Source organism: Sus scrofa, chromosome 3 (assembly GCF_000003025.6).
Source record: "Sus scrofa isolate TJ Tabasco breed Duroc chromosome 3, Sscrofa11.1, whole genome shotgun sequence".
NCBI lineage: Eukaryota > Metazoa > Chordata > Mammalia > Artiodactyla > Suidae > Sus > Sus scrofa.
Window position 1 is genome coordinate 51,821,163 of NC_010445.4, and position 23,911 is coordinate 51,845,073.

The 23,911-nt window shown below is 39.2% G+C and overlaps 1 protein-coding gene across 5 annotated transcripts in view; it reads right to left on the reverse strand.

The window, feature by feature from the left end:
* The window catches only part of IL18R1 (interleukin 18 receptor 1), a 41,376-nt gene extending 17,780 nt beyond the window's left edge, over positions 1–23,596 (reverse strand). The window contains exons 1-8 of one of the 5 annotated variants that reach the window (XM_021085849.1): positions 23,506–23,596; positions 22,888–23,057; positions 16,418–16,503; positions 12,857–13,100; positions 10,007–10,172; positions 7,326–7,476; positions 6,033–6,095; positions 416–536 (exon numbers count right to left, since the gene is read on the reverse strand). In XM_021085849.1, coding sequence (XP_020941508.1) covers positions 416–536; positions 6,033–6,095; positions 7,326–7,476; positions 10,007–10,172; positions 12,857–13,100; positions 16,418–16,475 — 803 coding nt within the window. In that variant the 5' untranslated portion in view covers positions 16,476–16,503; positions 22,888–23,057; positions 23,506–23,596. 5 annotated transcript variants of the gene reach the window in all.

Sequence of the window (23,911 nt, forward strand, 5' to 3'; positions counted from 1 at the left end):
GGATCCTTAACCCACTGAGTGAGGCCAGGGATTGAATCTGCATCCTTGAGGATACTAGTTGGGTTCATTTCCACAGCACCACAAGGGGAACTCCTGGTAATCACTCTTTTATAAGATGCTTAATCCTCATGCCTATCAGATCCTGGCTGACCAAAAGTGACTTCCGTAAGGTGATGCTAAAAACTCTCATTGACCTTCTTTTTCTAGTTTAGATCTTGGTGATAAATTTCTACATAATTTAACTTAGAAGTACGGAAATTATAACTATAAAATATGTAAATTATAATTACAAGTTAAATTCATCTCCAGAATCCTATCAGCCATTCATGAGTCTAGTGTTTTTATCTCAAGTGTATGTGATACAATGTGATTTTTATATATCATGATATGTATGATATATATCACATACTCGTACCTAATTCTCGTCCCTTCTTCTTCATGTACATTAGGATCACTTCCGTTTTCTCTCCAGGTGTTCCAATAAACCACATCCTTTTCATTCAGCAAAGCAGAACAGTTGAGTTGTGTGTCTTTTCCTAGGTAGAAGTTGACAACCAAGTTTTAGAATCTCAGGTTTTTCAAAGGTTAAAATTTATATAGTCAAAATATGTTAACCTATTATATATCTCTAACATAGTGACCCATTTCAGAAAAAAAAATGCCTTGTTTTTAAGCTTAAAAAAATTTATAAAGCAGCGAAATTAGGTTGTCATTACTAGTCATCACCAAACTATGACCTGGCTTCTCTTCAAATGTTTAGGTCTAAATCATTTATTAAGACTTAGGGTGGCCAGCAGACTCCCTTTTCAATGTATAGTTTGATAGGTAGTGTCAGGTCAACATACCTGCTGTAAATAATAAAAAAACAAAATGGACAAAAACCAAACAATTAGATGAGCTAAAAATTAAAGATACGTAGAAACAGCTGAACTGAAAATACAGTCAAGACAAAAGTCCTTCCAGGTTGAGCTGAAATAGTCACTATTTTATTACTTGGAGGAATTTGCTTTGGTTTTTACAACATAGAGGGACGCTCACAGAGAAAAGAGAGTACAGTGGAGATGTTGATGGCCACACAGGCTGGCAGGTTATTGCCAAGGGGTTGGGTAGCATAAGAGGCTGGAAAGGCTTTATGATTTCCCCTGCAGTCTCATGGTACTTAGCAAAGTCCCAGTGGAGAAAAAGGCCTGCAAAAAAACACATGACTGGGGTCTCCCCAAGATATCAGGATGAAATACAGGTTAAACCTAAAAAACTTGAATCCAGTGATGGAGAGGGCATGGAGAAAAGGGAACCTTCCTACAGTATTGGTGGGAATGTAAATTGGTACAACCACTGTGGAGCACAGTAAGGAGGTTCCTCAGAAAACTAAGTTATAGAACTACCACCTGACTCAGCAATTACACTTCTGGGCATATATGCAGACAAAACTTTCATTGAAAAAGATACATGCACCCCTATATTCATTGCAGCACTATTCACATAGCCACGACATGGAAACAACCTAAATGTCCATCGACAGATGAATGAATTAAGAAGTTGTGAGATATATATATAAACTTTATATTACTCAGCCATAAAAAAGAACAAAATAATGTCATTTGCAGCAACATGGATGGAATTAGAGACTCTCATACTAAGTGAAGTAAATCAGAAAGAGAAAGACAAATACCATATGATATTACTTATATCTAGAAACTGATAAATGGCACAAATGAAACTTTCTACAGAAAAGAAACAAACTTAGACTTGGAGAACAGTCCCGTGGTTGCTGAGGAGCGGGGGTGGGACAGATGGGGAGTTTGTGGTTAGTAGATGCCAACTATTGCCTATGGAGTAGATAAGCAATGAGATCCTGCTGTATAGCACAGGGAACTATATCTAGTCACTTGTGATTGAATGTGATGGAGGATAATATGAGAAAAAGAATGTGTGTGTGTATATATATGCGTGTGTGTATACACACACACACACACACACACACACACATGACTGGGTCACTTTGTTGTACAGTAGAAATGGACAGAACAATGTAAATCAACTATAATAGAAAAAGTATAAACCTAAAAAATTTTTTAAAAAACCACCTGAATCCTAATTCTGCTCAGGTCCATTCCTGACTGAATTGAGACTATCAAACCCTCACATCATCTGCCTAAGAGAGACAAGGCAAACAGTCTTAGGAGAAAGTAATACAAACTTCATTCATTTTGGTTGTTTTAGATATACAAAGATCAATAGCAATGAAAACAAGAGAGACAAAGGGCCAAAAATGGGGAAAATAATCAATAGAAAAAAATTAGATAATAGAAATAGACCCAAAGATGATCCAGATGCTTGACTTGGCAGATAAAGAGTTGGAAATAACTAATATAAATAAGCTAAAGGAAATAGAGGAAAAGATGGACGAGTAGATGTAAAGATGGACATTTGTAACAGAGAGTGTTCTATTCAAAGATAATCAAATGAGCATTAAAATAATCAAAAAAGCTCCATGAATTTAAGAACTCAAGGGTTTTAATAGTAGATAGGGCATAACAGAAGGCAGGATTGTTAAGCTTAAATACAGGCCAAGACCTAAACCAAAGCACATACGGAAAAAGGAGAACAATAGGACAGAGCATAAGAAACATGTGGAACAGCTAATACATGTAACTGGAGCTTTAGAAGGACAGGAGTGAAGAAAGGGGCAGAAGAAATACTCAGACATGAATGGCATCAGATTGCAGACAAATTAATTAAATGCATTCACTTGCAGCCTCAAGAAGCTCAGTGGAACCCAAAGCAGGATAAATGCCAAGAAAACCACACTGAGGTGCATCAAAATCAAAGAGAAAAGGACAATTTTGAAAGCTGCCAGATGAAGAAGATACATCAAAATAGCCACAATAAGACTAAAGGCAATAAGATTTTTCAGCAGAAACTGTGGAACCCAGTGAATAAGAGAAGAGCATCTTTTTTTCTTTTTAATATAATGATTTTTATTTTTTTCCATTTTAGCTGGTTTATAGTGATCTGTCAATTTTCTACTATATAGCATGGTGACCCAGTTTCACATACATGTATACATTCTTTTTTTTCACATTATCATGTTCCATCATAAGTGACTAGACATAGTTCCCTGTGCTACAAAGCAGGATCTCATTGCTTATCCATTCCAAAGGCAATAGCCTGAGAGAAGGGCATCTTTAAAGTGCATGGAAAAACCTGCCAACCTATAATGATTGATGTTATTGAAAAAAAATTTCAAAATTGAAGATAAAGATATTTTTAAGCAAACAAGAGTGGAGAGACTATACTGCCAACATAACCACACTACAAGAAACACCAAAGATTTTCACACTCAAGAAAAAGAATGCCAGATGAAAGTAGGAACATACATCAAGAAATGAATGGTGCAAAGAACAGACATTTAGGTAAATACAAAATGATTTTTGTTGTTTAAAGCCATAATAATGCCAAATTATTGTGAGTTTTATGACATAGGTAGGAGAGAAATACATCAAATAATAGAATAAAATGAAGGAAGAGGATGAATGAGGTTCTCATGCATCTATAAAATTGTCGAGTGTACTAATATGTGCATTTGTCTTAACTGTAGTAAGAGGAGGATAAAGATTGTAATCTCTAGGAGAATTGCTAATGAAGAATACAAAATGGTGTAACTAAGAGGGAAACAAAGCAGATTAAAAAAAAGAAAATATTTATCTAAAAGGAAAGGAGAATAAAAAGAACAAATCAAACATGAGACAACTGGAAAACAGCAAGATGAGAGGCTTCAAACCAACTGTGTCATAAATCATTAAGTGTAAATGGACTAAACACCATATCAAAAAACAATCCAGGAGTTCCCGTTGCAGCGCAGTGGTTAACGAGTCTGACTAGGAACCCTGAGGTTGCAGGTTCAGTCCCTGCCCTTGCTCAGTGCGTTAAGGATCTGGCGTTGCCGTGAGCTGTGGTGTAGGTTGCAGACGAGGCTCAGATCTGGCATTGCTGTGGCTCTGGCGTAGGCCAGTGGCTACAGCTCCGATTTGACCCCTAGCCTGGGAACCTCCATATGCCGTGGGAGTGGCCCAAAGAAATAGCAAAAAAAAAAAAAAAAAAAAAAAAACCAATCCAAATATATTCACTTTCTGTGAGACATATTTTATGTATGAAGACAAAAAAATGTTAAAAGTACAAAGATGTGAAAAATACAAAATGTGCCAATCCTAAACAAAAGAAAACTGGTGTGTCTAACATTAGAGCAAGTAGGTACTAGGGAAAGATGCAATAAATAAAGAGAGAAATGTCATAATATTTAAGTGTCACTTTAAGAGGCATCAATTAGTATATGCCCATAAGATAAACTTAACATATATAAAGCAAAAATAGAACCAAAAGATATATAGACAAATTGACCATCATAGCTGGAGATATTAACATCATTTGGCAGCACCCAGAGAAAGCATAAAAAGATTTTGATAATTTGAACAGAGCCATTAACCAACCTCACCTAACTGACATTTATAGAATGATGAAGCCCAAATCTGCAAAGTAAATATTTGTTTCAAATGCCCTTGGAACATTTATCAAGGTATGCAATTACCTGGTCCTTAAGCAAGTAACTACAAATTTCAAAAGATTAAAATGATACAGATTATAATGGGACTAAACTGGACATCAATAAGAGAGAAATTACTAGAGAACCCTTTAAATATCTGGATAATAAGACATATAAATAATTCATAGATGAAAGAATAAATCACAAGGGAATTTTTTGAATACTTTGAACTGAATAGTTCCAAAATAAGACATGCTAACATTGTTGGAAACAGCTAAAGTAAGTGATTAGAGAGAAATTCAGAGCTTAAAATACACATGCTACAAAAGCGGATAACTGAAATTATTCCACCTAAACAGAAGAAAAATGAGGTGCAAATTAAGCCCAAAATGAGAAGAAAAAAATAATAAAGTTCAGAAATCAATAAAAATAGAAAGCAGGCAAACCACAGATATAAATGGCAAAGTAATTTGAGCTACATTGGGCCTACGTGGTCATGTACGTGACTGTGACCAGCTATAGTTAAAAGGTGTGGGCTCTGGAAACAATCAAGAAGAACCACCACAACGAAAAAACAATGCAAGAAACTTGAATCCCAACTCTACCTCTTTCCAATGGTTTTTAAGCTCAGACAAATGACTTAAGCTTTCGAAACCTCAGCCACTTCATCCATACAATGGGAGCGATATCCCTCAGTATTGCTTGGAGGATTTAATTTAGTGACACCTTTTAGCCACCTAACATGATACTTGGCATAGCACAAGTGAATTTATTCTTTTCCTTCTTTCCTTTCTCTTTGGAAAGACATTACTCAACTGGATATACTGATTCATTAAGTCCTGCCTAGAAATAGCCTAAATGTGCAGTCAATTCAGCTCATTGATTCAAAGTGACACCATTAATCAAATATTCAAACCACATGATAAGTTTGAATCATTTATGGAGTTCTCATTGTGGCTCAGCAGTAACAAACCCAACTAGTGTCTATGAGGACGTGGATTTGATCCCTGGCCTTGCTCAGTGGGTTAAGGATCCAGTGTTGCTATGAGCTGTGGTGTACACCAGCAGCTGCAGCTCTGATTCAACCCCTAGCCTGGGAATTTCCATATGTCACAGGAGTAGTCCTGAAAAGCGAAAAAAAAAAAAAAGTTTGAATTATTTCTCCAGAGTAGTCTCACTGAGTTTTCATATTTAAAATGACCACAGGTAAATAGTATTAGAGAAAAGCCAGATAGGAAGTGACTTAAACTACAGGTCTGCAAATCATAGGTACTTCCATAATCTTCTGAACAGACTGCTAATTTTGATTATTGATAAAATGGCAATATTCAAACAATGACAAGGTTTTACTGCTTTTGCTATTCTTCAGTAAATATGGAATGTGTTAGGAATACAGAGTTGATCAAATAAAGATCGAGATTTAGCCTTGGAAGTCTCAATTATGCACCCCCCATTCATGAATGCAAAATATATGTATGTCAAAATATACCTAATTCCACTTTAACTTGAGTAAGCTTTGGTCCAAGAAGAGCTGGAATTATACTACTATGGTCTGCAAACAAAAAAAGAAAAAAACATTAGTGTTGCATTGAGCTTTGCTAAGGCAAATATTGTGGTAATAAATTTTTTCTTCCATGTAACCGAGATTCTAACAGTTGTTACATTTATTTATCATACTTTCATTAAATAATGGTTGCAGCAAATACTATTTGCTGTTTCAATTCACCTAGCTGGAAAAAGTGCATTGAATTTGGTCTCCTCTCCAACTATAGTCTGTGGCATCTGCTCACCACAGCTAAAAGCCAGAAGATGCTCATCCAGGGAGACAAACAAACTTGATGCAAAGTCACTGGGAAGCCCCCTTCTACTCTGCCTTTCTTCCTTCCACCTGCCCTCATGGGTGCAAGGTTAAGGTGCCCTCAATTCCTTATCATCAGGTGCAAGGTTAAGGAATGCAGGCACTTCTAGAAGCTGGAAAAGGCAAGGAATCTTTTCTCCTCCCGAACCTCTGGAAGGAAAGCAGCCTGACTGCAACCTTGATTTTAGCCCAGTGAACCCATCTCAGATTTCTGACCTCCAGAATGGTAACATAATACACTGTGCAAATAGGAACTTTGTGGTTCCTTAGCAATACATGGCTGTATAGCTAGAGAAGGAGATGCTTGGACGGAAGCGGGTCTCTACATAAAAGGCTCTAGTAACTGTAAGCCCACAGTCTTGTGGAATGAGTCACCCAGGAGTTTACGGCTTCCTGGATGATGGTAAATCACGTGAAGGGTGGATAAGCCATGTCTTCAGATATTCAAAAGAGCTGTTTTCAGAAAGGACCAGATTTAATCTGTGGAGTTACTGAAGACAAATACAAACCAGTGAGTGGAAGCTACAATCAAATTCCTGGAGAATAGGCATTATTCACTTCATTTCCTATTTCTCTGCTTCCCTTACCTCCCAATGCTCAGTACAGTTGATTCAACATAGACACCATGAATAAATATTTGTTGAGTGCAAACACATGCTTAAGAACAAAAGATGTCATGGTTTGCTCAAATAGCGAACTGATTCATGGGAGTTTCACCTACATAAGCTTTCATTACTCTGCCCTCCCCTTCAAAATGTTCAATGTGATGGATGATGCTAGAATGATTTTGACCCTTATACTTGAACTAGGGCTGTGGTCACAACAGCAAGTTGCTTCTGACTTCCCATACTGCTTTAGAAGAAATAAAACATTCCATTTTACTGAGATAAATTTGTTCCTTCCTGATTCTAAAATTTGTCTTACCTCCAATGATTGTAATATTGAAGGTTTTGGTGACGTTAAATAGTTTTCCAGCATGATGCAGGAAAAACACGCAGGTGTAATATCCCCCATCTTTAAACTCTGCAATCTTCTTTAAATTTAAATTAAAATTGAAATCTATCTTTTCACAGTCCTGTTTTTAAAAAAGCAAGTTAAAAATGTTTTAAGTAAAAGCAGTATCATGTCACAAGAATTCAGATTTCAAAGATGTTTAGAGAAAGAGGGAAGGAGAATGAAAACCAGTTATTTCTGAGTAAATGCCCCTGTGATTTGGCACCACCTCTATGGAACAATGAAATACAGTTCCATTCCTGGTATTATTCTTGTCATTATTAATGTATGCTTGGAAATAAGAGTATATCAGGCTCTTTAGCTCCTTTCATCATTTTCTTTTAGTCTCTCTCTTAAACACGCAAAGAAAGGGAAGAGGAGGAAAGAGGGGAGAGAGAGAACAACACCGCCAGTGCCATCACCACCACAACAAAAAATCCCTGCTCAGGTCAGAACTTTCCATGCAGATGTATTTCTTAACAAATCTAGCCTAATTCCATGTATTCGGGACTAACCATCCCAGCCATGGCTAGTGAGGGTGAAAGCAGAAGCACTCAGAGAACCAAGCACCTCGCTGACCACCCTGGATGTTCTCCACCAGAAGACACTGGATTGGTTAGATATGCAGCAACAATATTCAAAGGTGTAGGCACACACAAACATGGCTATCACAAATTTCCATATGCTCTAGGAATTAATAATAACAAAAAAGCTGCCTTCTTCCATTTAGCCCTCAGCCACCGACAGTTCAGTTCTGAGTTCAAAGGATGAGATGGGGAAAATGGGAATGATATTGCTGACCTTGACCATGTGACTTTGTTCCTGCAAATGCCAGTCAAGGAGCACTGATTGCCCAGAGACTCCTATCAAAGTTGCCAAAGCTGGTGCAACGGGGGCTTATCCCTGAGGGCACTTAGGATGGGCCTGTGAGGCACCCATATGTATGCCTCACATCAGTAAACTGTTTGTGTACACACCACATTTCTATGAACCCAAACTCATGTTTTCCAAGGCATATGAAATATTTCCAATCGTTTACGGATTTAGCTTCTTTGCCCTCTTCCTCTCAATTTTCTAACCAGAAATATTTCCAATCATTTACAGATTTAGCTTCTTTGCCTTATTCCTCTCAATATTCTAACTAAAAACATTGTCAATATATCTATGGTCTAAATTTAAATACCCACATCTAGGGATTTCTTAAAACCCAGTTTGATCCTCACAAATTTATACATACTGTAAAACATCAGTACATTTGACAGGAAGCAGAGTCAACTCAGGGTTTTGACACAGATGTTTGGAAAACATTTTGAATAAGAGCTCTCCTTAAAAAATCACAAATAAACAGTACAAAAGCAAAAAAAAAAAATAATCAAAAGGTATAAACAAAAGGTTTGAGGAAATTGTCATCAGAAGCTTGAACTTTCCCAAGGTCTTCTGTTCAGAACACCTTCCTTCAAAGTTTCCATGACAGAGTTACTATTTTCAGGTTTGTTCTTCTGCAGAAATAATACAATTTGTGTTATGTATGGGTATGTATATTATGTATGTACGTGTGACTGTATATACACTGTGTATATACCTTCCACAGTATTTTCTACATGAGCTCTGACAACTCAGCGAAAGTACATCACTGAAAAACATCGTTCACATGAGAAGTAATACTAAGATGCCATCAATACATCAAAATATTTAACAAGAAGAAAATAAATGGGAGAAATATACTAAGAGTTATGGAAATTTTGCATGTCAGATTTTTAAATGTTTTTAAAATATTTGTCCCCATGTTGCAGTGGTAAAAAAAAAAAAAAAAAGGTTTACACTGGTATAGCTCCTTAATATAGCAGATTGATAATGTCAGTAAAAGCTATAAACATGCTCATAGCCTTTGATCCAATAATTCTACTTTTGGGGATTTGGTTACAGGATAAAATCGTAATACACCCTATGACTGATGGCTGTGCTACTTCTTTTAGCTTTATAAATAATAGTGAAAAGTAGGAAACTAACAAATGTCCAATAACAGGGGATTAGTTAGATACAAATGTATACACAATGGAATGCCATGTTTGGGGTGATGTTTAAAGATGTGGGGTAACAATAAGAAAACCATTTTTTAGTGGAGAAAGGAAACAATACCACTTTGTCAAAGTAGATAGATGTTTACACAGAAAAAAACGGTCTCTGCTATCTTTACTACTCACTTTTCCAAATGCAAATTTTAATTGACAGAACACTGCAAATCAATCATAATAAAAATGTAAATCAAAAAAATAAAAATGAACTCATATTCAGAAAAGACATATACAACAGATTTTAAAATTTTAAGTAAATGTGACAGAAAAAAAATGAACTAGCATTCCTAAAATTTAAATTTTTTTGAAAGAGAAGGAAAATGAAGGAAAGAAAGCTATTATCATTTATCAAACGCTTACTGTGGGGCAGGAACTGTGCCACATGCAATATGTGGGAGCTCAAACAGGCCACCCAAGGTATGTGGGCTCACAGTCTCTATGTTCCCAGACCAAGACGGTCCACAGCCATTCAGACCCTCGTTTTGGAATTTTGCCTTTTCTATCAGGTCTTAAGTTAAAATATTTAAAAAGTGTTACCTTGTACAATGACGTTCTGTTGGCCAGGTTTTGAAAGTAATTATTTTCACAGGGCACCTGCAAAGTTTTTTTAACTTCCACAACTTTACTAATTACTTGTTTCTCAGTAAAACAACTATTTTTACTTCTTCTGATGACATTTAATTTCCAGGCTTGAGTATCATTTCTAGGAAATAAAGGTTTAGAGATATTTTATAATTAGTATGAAGACTTGGCAAATACCACTTTTTAGTAAAAAAATCCAGTGAAAAATTTCCCTTATTTTTGTGTAAAGAGACTCACTCATTGATGCCCAAATCCTGCTCTCTTTTCAGTTCAGCACAGTGAGAAATTTCACAACAGTCATGGGATGTGCGAAGGGGACAGTAAATGAGAAAAATTGGATGTCCTGAACACACACACACAAAAACCCCTACATACACCACACTATGTATATCACTGATGTTAGGACAGAAATGTTTAAAACTGTAAAGATCTTTGAAGATGGACAGGTTCAAAGATTCTTAACCCAGGATGGAAGAGTAGAGGTGGATTCATGAGGGTTTCCACATTTTCTGATGGTTTGTATATACACACTGGGCTTTATATTTCTCAGGGCATCTTGTTCTAGTCCTCCTCTCACTGTTGGGTAAACCAAGGCTGGAGTGGCTGCCCTCTCTGCAGCTGTATTATCATTTAAAGTGACTTATTGAGCAGTTTCTTTGGATTAGAAATTAGGAATCTAGGATTTCCCATTGTGGCTCAGCAGATCACGAGCCCAACTAAGATCCATGAGGATGTGGGTTTGATCCCTGGCCCTGCTCAGTGGTTTAAGGATCCAGCGTTGCCATGAGCTGTGGTGTAGGTCCCAGACATGGCTTGGGTCCCACGTGGCTGTGGCTGTAGTGCAGGCTGGCAGTTACAGCTCTGATTCGAACCCTAGCCTGGGAACTTCCATCTGCCTCAGGTATGGCCCAAAAAGACAACAAACCCACACCCTTTTTCAATCAGGATTAGGTAGCCATTGTTCTTTCTCTAACCCAACTCAAGTACACTTTCTACCTTAGTGTGAAAAGATCCAGTTGTGACCCATTTCTGGAATCGTCCCTCTTAAAAGGTCACATAAAATTCATCGCTTAAAAAAAAGTTAAAATTTTTTTTTTCTGACACCTGGGAGTTCCTACATATGAAAACAAACCCAAATGACCTCATTTTTTGCAAAACCACAGGAGGGATATCAAGGTTTCACTGTGGTATCTCACTCTGCACTCAACAGCGCTATTGATAATGATCAGGTCTCACTCCACAGGTGCTCAGGAAAGACACCCACTACATCTCACAGCACACTGTCACCACCCATCTGGCCCTGAACTAGTTTATACAGGTCAGTCTCAGATATCTATAAAAATACACACACGTGCGTGAGCATACACGTACCTACACAACATCGCAAAGGTACCTGATAAACACTAGGTCACCCATGTTCTCACTAACAGTCCATCACATAGGGGTCTTTTGGTCCCGTTATTCCTTCCCCATCTCACTGAATAAAGTATAAAGAGAACCAGATTCTGTAATGATCGCTGACACATTCAGTGCATTGCCATCATTTTCACAGAATTTAGGTCCCTTGACTATGAAAATCCTGAAAGACTCTAGGGTTAAACCCTGAGAAGGCTGTGTGTGCAAAGCCCTTTCTGTGCCCCCCCCCCCCGCCACTGCTCCTGGCTGTAGGTTTGTGACAGGCTGATACCCACATCTGTCACCAGCACTGCCACGTTGCTCTCAACAAACCTCTGAAAACTGGACTAGGATGTGTCTATACCAACTTCAACCTGTATCCCTAGCCAGAGGTTATCACCCAGGAAGCTGATGCTGCCCCCTTCACTACCTGCTTAAAGCATTGTGAAGTCCTAACCTTTTATTTCTTTCAACCAGTGGCTCTAGATAACAGAAACAGTTGGATTTTAAAATGAATGTCATTCAGTCCTCACTTATCTTTGGCAAGAATTTCCTGAAAGTAAATCATATTTTTCATTTATTTTTAAATTTTATTGGAGTTTTTTTTTTTTTTTTCATAGATAGGTATGGAGAACAGACCTGTGCTTGCCAAGGTAGGGGGGAAGTGGGATGGACCAGGAGTTTGGGGTTAGTAGATGCAAACTACTTCATTTGGAGTGGATAAGCAATGAGATCCTGCTGTGTAGCACAGGGAACTATATCTAGTCACTTGTGATGGAACATGATGGAGGATAATGTGAAAAAAAGAATATGTGTGTGTGTGTATATATGTGTATGTATATGAATGGGTCACTTTGCTATACAGCAGAAATTGATAGAATATTATAAATCAACTATAATAGAAATTAAAAAATAAAAAATGAAAAAATTTTGGAGTATAGTTGATTTACAATGTTGTATTAGTTTCAGGTGTACAGTAAAGTGAATCAGTCATATACATACTGATAGCCATTTTCTTCCATATAGGTTATCATAGAACACTGATAGATTTTATATGCAGTAGTGTGTACATGTTAATCCCATCCTCCCAATTTATCCCTCCCCCTACAGTTTCCCCTTTGGTAACAAGTTCAATTTCTAAATCTGTGAGTTTGTTTCTGTTTTATAAATAAGTTCTGAATGTCAATCATATCAAGGTAATCTCTTTTCATTAAGATCATTAAGATAAGAAACCCAAGGGCAGTCTTTAATTTTTAAACAGTATAATGTCAGTTCTTTCATGTTGTAGGAAGAGTAGGGAGAAGACAATGCATGGATTATCTGACCTTCCCAACGACTGTCTATCTGACTTGCTGAACAAAGTCCAAGAGTGCTATGAAGTATACCAGCACAAGGAGAAGGTGTACTCACCCCATTCGGCAAGAGTAAGATCCACTATCATCCATTTCAACAGGCCAAAACTCCAAAACATAATCATGCAAAATAATCCTGGGTGAACCACCAGAGCGCAGCTCAGTGGGTCCATGTGATTCATTTTTGTACCATTTTATGGTGGTGGTTTTGTTCTTATGCTCAGATGAAGATGGGCAACATTTCAGATAGAAAGGTTCCCCTTCAACTGCAGTAATGTGATGACGTGAGATGCAAATTTCTTCTAAAAATTAGTAAAGTAAAAGGAAAAAACCCAGAATGATAAAGGTAATTTTTTTCCCCTAATGCATTAGGTGGAAAAGTCTGGCTTTGTAAGAACATCCTGAAAAATCTCAACATCTCCATTCTGTGCGTTCTTTTATTTTAGGGTCCATCTTTCCAACCCTAAGCAACAGGAGGTTGATCTTTCTAGAGGGAAGGCACTTCTGAACATAAACAAAGACAGACCTTCCAACAGCTTCTTCCAAACAGGAAGATACCAGAACATAACCAACCAAAGCTAGAAGACAGATATATGCATTGTAATCTTTTTTTAAAAAAAATGTTATATAGTACAACTTCCTCTTAAGGAAAGCCACCAAAGTCACTGTTGCCACATCCACGCCCAAACACCCCTACCTAGCTGAGGAGTCTCTATGGAAAAAAAAAAAAAAAAAAAAAAGAGGAACCTAAAGACATCAGTTTTTTTTTTACCTGCATCTCCAGAAACCTCACAGGTCTTGTTCTTAATCAGTCTACCTAGCTAACCATTCCCCAGGGAGGTGAATGGTTAGGTAGCTAATATGTGTAAATCCATTACCTCTCTAGGTTACCATGTGGATAATCAAGACTTGATTCATATAATTCATATTGATAATTATTTCATGATTTATTCCAGATCTGGGTATTTGTCGCTTCCCCTTTCTGAGATCCATCTCTCTCTCTCTCTCTCTCTCTCTCTCTCTCTCTTGCCTTCTTGCCTTTTCTCTTTCTCAACTACCCCAGATACTCTGGCTTTAGAATCTGTCTGATTCTTCGGGCTACACAGGGTCATCTCTCTCCTTCATCTTTACTTCCAACAGTTCTTCTGGTGGCTCGCTTTGGCTGCATTTTGAAAATGAGAAGCCTTAAATTGATCGAGGGCACATGCCTTCTCTGAGGTTAGGGTTTATTTCTCAAAGTGACTGTCTGTTTTTAATTCAGTGTTGTTAACCACAAGGTATGGAAGAGGTGGCTCCAGCAGTAAAAGCAGTCTTTGAAAACATGGCTGTCAAATTTCCCTCGAAGAACAACACATAAGGAACATCAACTTTGTGACTGGTGGTGGTTACAGAGTCTTTATCTTAACAATTCAGGACTTCAACTTCAGAGGTGCGATGCATGTGTATGTATGGGTGTGAGATTTAATTGACACCTAAAAGGATGGTAGGTCATTAACAGCTTAATTTATTTTCCAGTTTTAGAGATGTAATAGGCATATAATGAAGAGCAAAAATCTTATATTTTGGGGAGTTCCCATTGTGGCTCAGCGGGTTACGAACCCAACGAGTATCCATGAAGATGTGGGTTCGACTTCTGCCTTTGCTCATGAGTTAAGGATCGGGCCTTGCCGTGAGCTGTGGTGTAGGTCACAGACACAGCTTGGATCTGGCATTGCTGTGGCTGTGGTGTAAGCCGGCAGCTGTAGTTCCAATTCAATCCCTAGCCTGGGAACCTCCATATGCCGCAGGAGCAACCTTAAAAAGCAAAAGAGAGAAAGAGGGAAAGAGAGAGAGAGAAGACAGAGAGAGGGGAAAGAAAGAACGAACAAAAGAATCATATATTTCCTGCTCTTTTGCATCTAGATACACCATCATGTCTGTGATAGGCATTCATACTGCTGCATGTAATGGTGGTTTGTTCTTTTTTTCATAGTTCTGTAGTATCTAATTGTGTTAATATTTGACAATTTATTTATGCATTCTATTGGTGTTGGACATTTGGGTGATTTCCAGGTTTTGGCCAATCTTAGAAAAGCTTTGATGAAGACCTGTGCCTATGTTTGTACAGATAGAGGCACCAGTTATCAGTTAGGGGCAGTTATCACCTAAAGAAATGCAGCCTAGAACACAGACTCTCCAGGGTGCATGGTTGGCAGTTGAAAGGTCACACTGCCCAGGCAGCGAATGGCTTCAGAAATCCAATCTGACATTTAACAGTGCATAAGAAATGCTTTTTATTGGAGAAATGAGTGGAGCAAGGCACCCTTTCATATGATGCACACTTTCCTGCACCTTAGTTTCACTCACTGATAGGTCCTTCCATATCAAGAAGAGAAGGTCTGTCTCCTCCCTTTAACCTCTGGGCACTAGTGCATTGTATGAATCTCCACATTATAAAGATTCAATGAAGTAAATGCACCCCAATATTGGAACTGACGTATCTGAAAGTATCAGTAACCTAACTACAATCCCTTCCTCAGTAATTCTCAAAGCAGGGGTATAGGCTCATGTCTTCCCACTCCTAAATAATTGATGTAAATCAGTAATTGTGCCCCTTCTTTCTTCTCCAAAGCCAATGGAGAGCCTTGTTAATCAATCATGGAACTCTTCTTTTGAGAACCCTGCTGAGGTCTCAGAACCCTTCTCAATGCAAGTCTCCAAGCTGTGACTGCTAATGAATTAAAATTGGTACCTGATGCCTGATACAAAGGCCACTTGCCTTCCTGGCCCAAGTAGTCTCCTTCTCCTGTATTCCAACCTCTAATAATTCTCTTTAAGATCTGTAAGGTACTCACTCACTTTCTTCATTTCCTAAACAATGGGCAAATCTTTGCCTTCATTTCTGGGAGGAGAGAATGCTTGTAAAATTTTCTAAAAATCAGTAATATGGATGGCTGTGATCTCTTTAGTTTCAAATAACACGAAAAAAATTTTCACGTCAGACAAATGTATTTCAGGATATAAGTTTTCACATCCCATTCTCTCTACATAAACTCATAGGGCTGAAACTTTTCTTTTGCAGTAACTCCATATGAGTCTTTATTTGATCCCATTCCTATGAATCTTTTATTTTCTATGCCAGGGACACCAGATGGTTGGCACCTTTCTAAAGTAAGATTTATTTGTGCCACATTTTCTATTCCACACATATGTGATATCATGTGGCATTTGTCTTTCTTTTTCTGACTTACTTCATTCAGTATGATAATTTCTAGTTGTATCCACATTGCTGCAAATGATATTCTTTCTTTCTTTTTTATGGCTGAGTAGTATTCCATTGGATTATTATATAGAACTACCTTATGACCCAGAAATACCATTCCTGGGCATATATCCAGACAAAATTATAATTAAATAATATATGCAGCCCTATGTTCAATTGCAGCGCTATTCACAATAGCCAAGACATGGAAACAACCTAAATGGCCATCAACAGATGAATGGATTAAAGTAGATTTTAAACCACAAATTTTCATAAACTCAACATTTTTGGTAGCCACCTCCACATAAGAAAGGAAAAATTTGATATTCCCTCTAGACTTTCAATTCATTGTGCTTTTGACTGATTATAATTACTTACCTGAGGTGCTTATAAACATAAGTATCAAAAGTGTCAAGGGTATTTCTCTATGATGCATGGTTAGGATTCTGCTTCAAATGGTTTCTCTGGAAAACAGAATAAGACAGGTTCAGCCAAGACTTTTAAACAAAAGTGGATCTGCCTTATGAAGATTTTAAAAAGTCTTCTGGCATACAGACTTTTAAAAATCAGCCCAGCAAACTTTCATATCCTTAATATAGTCACAACTTTCCCTCAGACCTTTCAGCCATGTAGAATTAATAAAACGTAAAGGCAATAAATTTGGGCATCCAGAGGAAATCCCTAATAATGCAATTTTCTAAGACAAGAGAATCTGCTATATTTTAGGCCAAGTCCATTAAATCTTTCCCCAAAGCTGAAGGTGAGAACAACAGTATTTCCAGAAAATCTACTATCCTTTGAATGGGCAGGGTGGGATATGCTGAGATATGTATGGCAGTTCTGCCCATGTAGAACTCATGTGTGTGTGTGTGTGTGTGTGTGTGTGTCGGTCTCAGCTGCTTTTTATTTTTCTTTCATCACACCAAAATATTCACCATGATTTTCACTTACGGGTTGGATTTTTAAATACTGATCTTCTTTCTTTAGAGTCAAGTGTTTCATAAGTTAGGAACGAAGTCTGTTTTGTTCACCGCCATATCACTAAAGCCAAGGCCTCACACATAGTAAGCGCTCATTAACACACTTGCAAAAGAGGAATGGTGTGGGCGTGCGGGCAGGTGTCTACACTCCCATACCCGTGGTGTTTGTTTTAGGAAATGTAGACACAAATCGGGCATTTTCTACAATCCAGATCCCTAACTGACATCGACTCAGTGAACTCAAATCTGCATTGAATTTCAATGTTACTCCAATTTGCCTTTTACTCTAATGACAAATTGAGAGAGACGTGAGGACGGGTGCACTGGTGCTCATACACCAAGGCTGAATCTTTCATGACCAAACTCATGTTCCTTGTATGCAGTCTAGGCCCACTGGGTGGAGAAAAGCACAGGATGACGAAAAGAGCTTGATTTCCAGGGCACACAAAACTGGGCTGGCATTCTTGCTGAAGTCTTAACAAGCTGTGCAACCTTAACCAAGTGATGTAGGAGTGGCAGAGCCTGTGTGCTCACTCCTCAAGTGAGGTGGATAAGAAAGGCCTATCTCCCACAAGTACTGAGTGATCCAATGAGCAAGTATTTATGTAGGCTTCCCAGGTGCACGGTAGCCTCTGAGCCCCCAATAATTCTCTCACCAACTGTCACTCACCCCTCCTACTAAAAATAGAGGACTGTTAATGACCAAATCCTTGATGAAGTTTAATGGCTAAACCGCCAAACCATTCACATAAATCCTTATGAGTAACATCACCAAGCATTTGCTGTAATTTCTGAGAGATAAGCATCAGTAATGTAAAGACAGAGGGATAGTATGTATGGAAAGTACCAATTGTTCATAACCAAATTAGGATATGCTTATGGTTTGAAATCAATCCCCCACCCACGCATGCACACACACATGCGCGCGTGTGCACACACACACACACGCACACTTATTAACTCTATCTAGCCTCTTAGAATGAAAAATGTTATTTCCTCTGGTCAACATAGCCTTGTGAAGGCCACTCTGGGTTTTGTTTGTTTGTTTTAATTTTCAAGGTCTACTCAGAGGTAAAATTATCATGAGATCATTCGGCATTCTGATTAGTAAACTCTGAGTTTCAATATGAAACATGTCAACATCCCAGTATACAAATTAGCTGATATTTGCACCACTCTATGTATATATGTATATATATATATATAGAATTGTGAATGTGCTTATGGATTTAAAAGATTGAGGTATTAAATAATGGTACTCCTTCCTGAGAGAAAAGCTATTCTGAGAAATGTCAAAGATTTTTCCTAGTAGGTACTAATAAAATGCATGTTTGATAATATAAACATTACATTTATTGCATGTAGGGATTTTTTTTTTTTAGTTTTACATTCGATGTTGATTTTTTTTGCTTTTTTATAATTTTAAAATTTCTTCTCCTGTTTCTTTTTTCTTTCTTTTTAAAAACACTTTTCTGATTTCTGAAGTTATATATGCCAATTATAGTAACATTTATAAGACAAAGATTGAAAAGAAGAAAATAATCTCAACATACATTAGACTTAGCATTTTTTGTACCTTTTCTATGTATTTGCAATTAAAGATGTTTAAATAATCTTATATCCTGCAGCTCCTACTTAACAAAATAGCATTTTCCTGCGTCAAAAAATTCTTTGTTAACGTCATTTTAATTGCCACACAAGATTCCTTCATAAGGATATATCATAATGCACAAGATACAGTTTTACTATGAAATAAACTCCTGACCAACTTCTCCTTCAAGGCAGAGTGGATGAGTTTTTGGCACACTGTGGCAAAAACTGGCTGGATCTGCATCCTCATTCTACTCTTCACTAGCTGAATAACACTGAGCCAGTCTCTCACCATCTCTGTTCCTCAATTTCTTTATCCATAAAAGGAAACGACACCACCACTTCCTTTAGCTGATGAGAAGTTTACCTGCATTGCAGCGGCAAAGAGTCTGGAGAATAATAAATGTCGCTGAGCTACTATTATGTATCTACATTTCTTATTATTTTCTTGGTGCTACTACCTGGCAGTAGAGACTCTGAGTCAAAGAATACATTTTCCATATGATAAATGCATACCGCCAAGCTGCACCCAGAAATATAATAAGGAACATCCCTCAGTAGTGCAGACAGCACTCCTCCACTACACTCACGTAAGCACTAAGCATCCTCATTCTTTAAATCGAATTAGCTACTCAAACGGGGAAAATGGTACCTCATAGATTATTAACCTGCATTTCTAATGGTACAAATGAAGCAAAATAGTAATCATTTTAAAGCTATTTTATTTCCATGCTGTTATGCTTTTTATCTAGTTCTTAAATTTTTAGTGCTTTTTTTTCCGTGTTGCTCAGTTTTCCCTTTCAATTCCTCTTTCGAAGTTTCAGCATACCGACGATTTTACATTGATGCAATCGAACCTATCATTATTTTGCTTTGTGATTTTTTTCCATAACTTTTTTTTTCTTTTTCAGCCACAGCATATGGAAGTTCAGGGGTCAGGGATCGAATATGAAATGCCACAAAGACAATGCTGGATCCTTAACCTGCTGTGATTTTTACCCAACTTTTACATTTAGAACATTCTTTTGCCCTCAGTAGTCAGATAGATACTTATCTATATTTTCTTACATTTTAATGGCTTAGTGGTATTTTTTTGCATTTAATTTTTATCCATTAACAATTAATTTTGTTGATTAGTATGAAGACAGGGTCTAACTTAACTTACTTTTCCCAAATGGCTACTAATTACTTTCCTATCATAGATTAAACAACCCTATCTTTCCTTTATAGTTGATTGACACCATTCATTATAATGTATAGGGCCTCCCTGAGTAATCTAGAAAAATCTAATGCCAAAAATCTAATGTTTGCTTAGGGCCGAATACACGCAAGTATGTGCACACACCACACACACACACACACACACACACACACACACACCACTCTCTGTCTCTCCTCTCCCACCTTGCTTTGTTTATCTATTCAGAGCACTTATCACTAACTGACATATAATCATTTTATGTTTGTTTGCTTATCTGTTATTTGCTGAATTAATGAATGCATTAAATTCACAAAATATAGAGAGTTTGGAGTTTTAGGTGATTATCTGATCCATTGTTAAAAGATTAAGATAATCTTCTACCTGTGACATGCTTCTTGAATAATAACATCTTGAAAAGTATGTTTTAACAACTGACGTTAATCTAGTCTAGGGTAGTCTTTCTTATGTGGAGCTTGAAAAAAAAACAGGAGTCCCCACTGTTGCACAACAGGTTAAGGATTTGGCATTGTGTCTGCAGTGGCTTGGGTTTAATCACCGGCCTGGCACGGCAGGTTAAGAATCTGGTGTTTCGGGTGTTCCCGTTGTGGTGCCGAGGAAACAAATCCAACTAACATCCACGAAGATTTGGGTTTGATCCCTGGCCTCCTCGGTGGGTTAGCAATACAGTGTTGCTGTGAGCTGTGGTGTAGGTCACAGACATGACTCAGATACTGAGTTGCTGTCGCTGTGGTGTAGGCTGTCAGCTGTAGCTCCGATTTGACCCCTAGCATGGGAATTTCCATATGCCACAGATGCAGCCTTAAAGAAAAAAAAAAAAAAAAAAAAGGAATCTGGTGTTGCCACAGCTGTGGCATAGGTTGCAGCTGTGGCTCAAATTTGATTCCACCCCCTACCCCAAAAAAGATAATGCCTAAGTTTCACCTACACGTCTGGAGGACCATGTGGGTATACTGAAATGTAAAAATCCTCCAGGTGATTCTAATACGTAGCTAAGGCAGGGAGATACTGATCTAGGGGAACTTATCTGTATACTTAAAAGTAAATTTAAAATACCTTATATATTTAATAATAATATCTAATAATTAAGATATAAATATTTGTGCATGTATATGTATGAATATATGCATGTGTATATATGAAGGTATGTATGTGTGTACACAACACACACAAAAAAAAAATACTCACAAACCTTCCCTAAATCACTAAGTGGCATGAAAGATTCTCTTGCAAAAATTGTGTGACCTTGGATGAAGGTCTGATATAAGCTGACGACTCCCTCTGCCCCCAAGGCAACACAGTCCAAGGCCCCTCAAGAGTGTCCAAAGGCCATCTCCCAAGCCCCCTCCATCTACCCAATTGCTCTGTTTATAGACCCCATCCTGAGCAAAGTGATAGTTATCTTGAAAAAAATAATTCACAGAAACTCAGAGATGTTAGGCCACTTCAAAGTTCTTTCTGGAGTTCCCACTGTGGTGCAGCAGAAACAAATCCAACTAGGAACTATGAGGTTGCAGGTTCAATCTCTGGCCTTGCTCAGTGGGTTGACTGGTGTTGCCGCGAGCCATGGCTTGGAACTTGCAGACATGGCTTGGAACTTGCGTTGCTGTGGCTGTGGTGTAGGCCGTCGGCTGTAGCTCTGATTCAACCCCTAGCCTGGGAACCTCCATATGCTGCAGGTGCGGCTCTAAAAAGCAAAAAAAAAAAAAAAAGTTCTGAGCCTCAACCAGAAGAAATGATCAAATCCAAATGACTGAGAGATACAAGGATAAAGTCATTGTGATAAGTTACATAAACAGATGGAGAGTGGCTCACGGTAAATCACTCTTATTAGCCAAACCTGTGACTGAGCGCCTCCCAAGAGAACCTACCCTGATGAGAATCACAACATCCGGCGATTGTAAACGTGGTTCTTTCTTTACATTCTTTGAGACAGAAGTGTTTCGCTCATTCTTTGAGATGACAAAACAATCAAATGCAAAGAGGCAAAAATGATCTTGGATATCACACACACAAACAAGCATGCACACGTGCACACACACTTCCACTCTAAAAAAGAATGTTTGTCCACTTAGGTTTCTCATCTGCCAGGCCAGGAGACTCACTCTTGTCTCCCAGTCTTTGTCACACAAACATCTGCTGTTAGAATTCTTAGGTTCCCCCTACCCCCACCTATGTCTGTACCAGTCCTACTGCCTGGACCACCCTCCTCAATTCTAGCAGCCCGGCCCTGCAATCCTTACAACTTGGTCCAAGGGTTGTCTGCTCACAGAAGCACTCCCCCCGTCCCAGAACCTGTACAAGCCCAGTTTCCCCCCCAATTTCCCGCATTCCCAGCCCATCCAAAGCTCCCAGATTGAGAAGTGGGCCCCAGATCCCAGTACTGCACAACACCAAATGGCTCTTGTGTACGCAGTCACCTCAGGGGCTGGTATCTCACTGGACTGCCCGGTTATCTGTTTGTCTGATAGCTGCCATGCAGCCTGCTGGCCTTCTGGACGTACCTCTGACAAAGACAAAGGTTTTGAAATCAGGAGCACTTGGGTGTGAAGCTGGGATCTGTTGCTTAGAAGCTCGAGGCCCTGGATATACTTCTGAACCTCTCTGCTTGGGTTCCCCTCCTTTTAAGAAACACACTTGGCCTGTAGGAGGCTTAAGCAAAAATAATGCAGCTAAAAGTTTTCTACAGTGTCAGACGCAAGTGCGTGCTTAATAAATGAAAAGTATCATTTATTTTAGCTGTTCTCACCTTTCCAGAAAAAAACAAAACAAAACACAAAAAACCCCAGCCTGTTTTAACCTCTAAAACTCTTCTATCAGGGAAAATTGATGATGCTGAATCACCAATTAAAAGTATATTATATATCATATACTTTTTAAATAATAAGAAAATTTATTTGACACTTTATATTTAAAGTTATATGTATCTAAAATGGCTATATGCATATTTAATTGACCTTTCGGGATCCCTGTTCCTGAGGCTGGGTTGCTCCTTGCCCCCTGCCTGCCGCAGAGGGCAGCGGGCCGGGTGCAGGTGGCAGAGGCAGGTCTGTCCTTACCTTCAGACGACGTCCCTGAGGCCGAGGCGGGGAGCCTGTCCCTCCTGGATGGCGGAGGCAGGTGAGAAAGCAGGTGAGAAACAGCAACTTCTGCCTCCCTAGCACCTCAAGACGAGAAGAAAGCAGAGGAGCCGCAAGTGTGATTAAACTGATAAGGTAACTAGAGAAGGCTGAAAAACAAAAAAGAGAAAGAGAAAAAGGAACAGAAAATACGAAGAAAGATAAAGCATCTGGCGAAACTCGGCTGGCGGAGGCTGCGGATGGGGCGCTGCTCCGGATCTAGGTGCTCTGAGCGGGGCGCTGCTCCCGGCCCGGCGGCCTGGGAGGGTTCTGGGTCTGAGATGCTCTTCCTTGGGGACGCTTCGATCGGGGATGCTCCTCCTGGAGGTTAGCGCCGGGTCAGGGGACGCTCCTCGGTGAGGGCGCTCCGGTTTGGGGCTCCCTGAGTTAAGGGCTCTCCCGGGCGGGGGTGTTCGCGCCTCACTGCGTGCTGGGTACCTACTCCTCTCGCCCAGAACCCCGCCCGTGGGGTCCGAGCGCGGCTCGAGAGCGGGGGCGAAGTCGCGTAGCTGGAAACTTAGGCACCTCTCCTGGGAGCCTGGGGCCGGGGCGGCGCACCTTGGTTCCGGAAGCTGCAAGGCGGAGGGCAGTGTAGGGCCCGGCGACCTGCTGGGCCGGGAGGGGGCGCGCGGGGCAACTCCTACGAACCCTGCCGGCCGCAGGCGGCCTGGACCAGAGCCAGGTGAAGAGTCAACATCTGCACTTGGCTGGGGCTGAGGCGGGCTGGGGTCAGGACCAAGGCGGAGGAGGAGTCCCAGCTCCACGGGGCGGCTCCCTGAGATAAAGCAAAGGTGCAGAGGTCGCCTTCGTTCAAGGATTCAGGTTCCAGGTCGCTCCTAAGGCTTTCTGCTTAGTTTGCAGGGTCGAGGTTCGCTCTTGGGAAGTAAGAGAGCGGTGCAGAGGTGTTGAATTGAGATTTTAAATAGTTTAGAAGAAAAGGAGGCCCTAGGAGATGTGTTTCTAA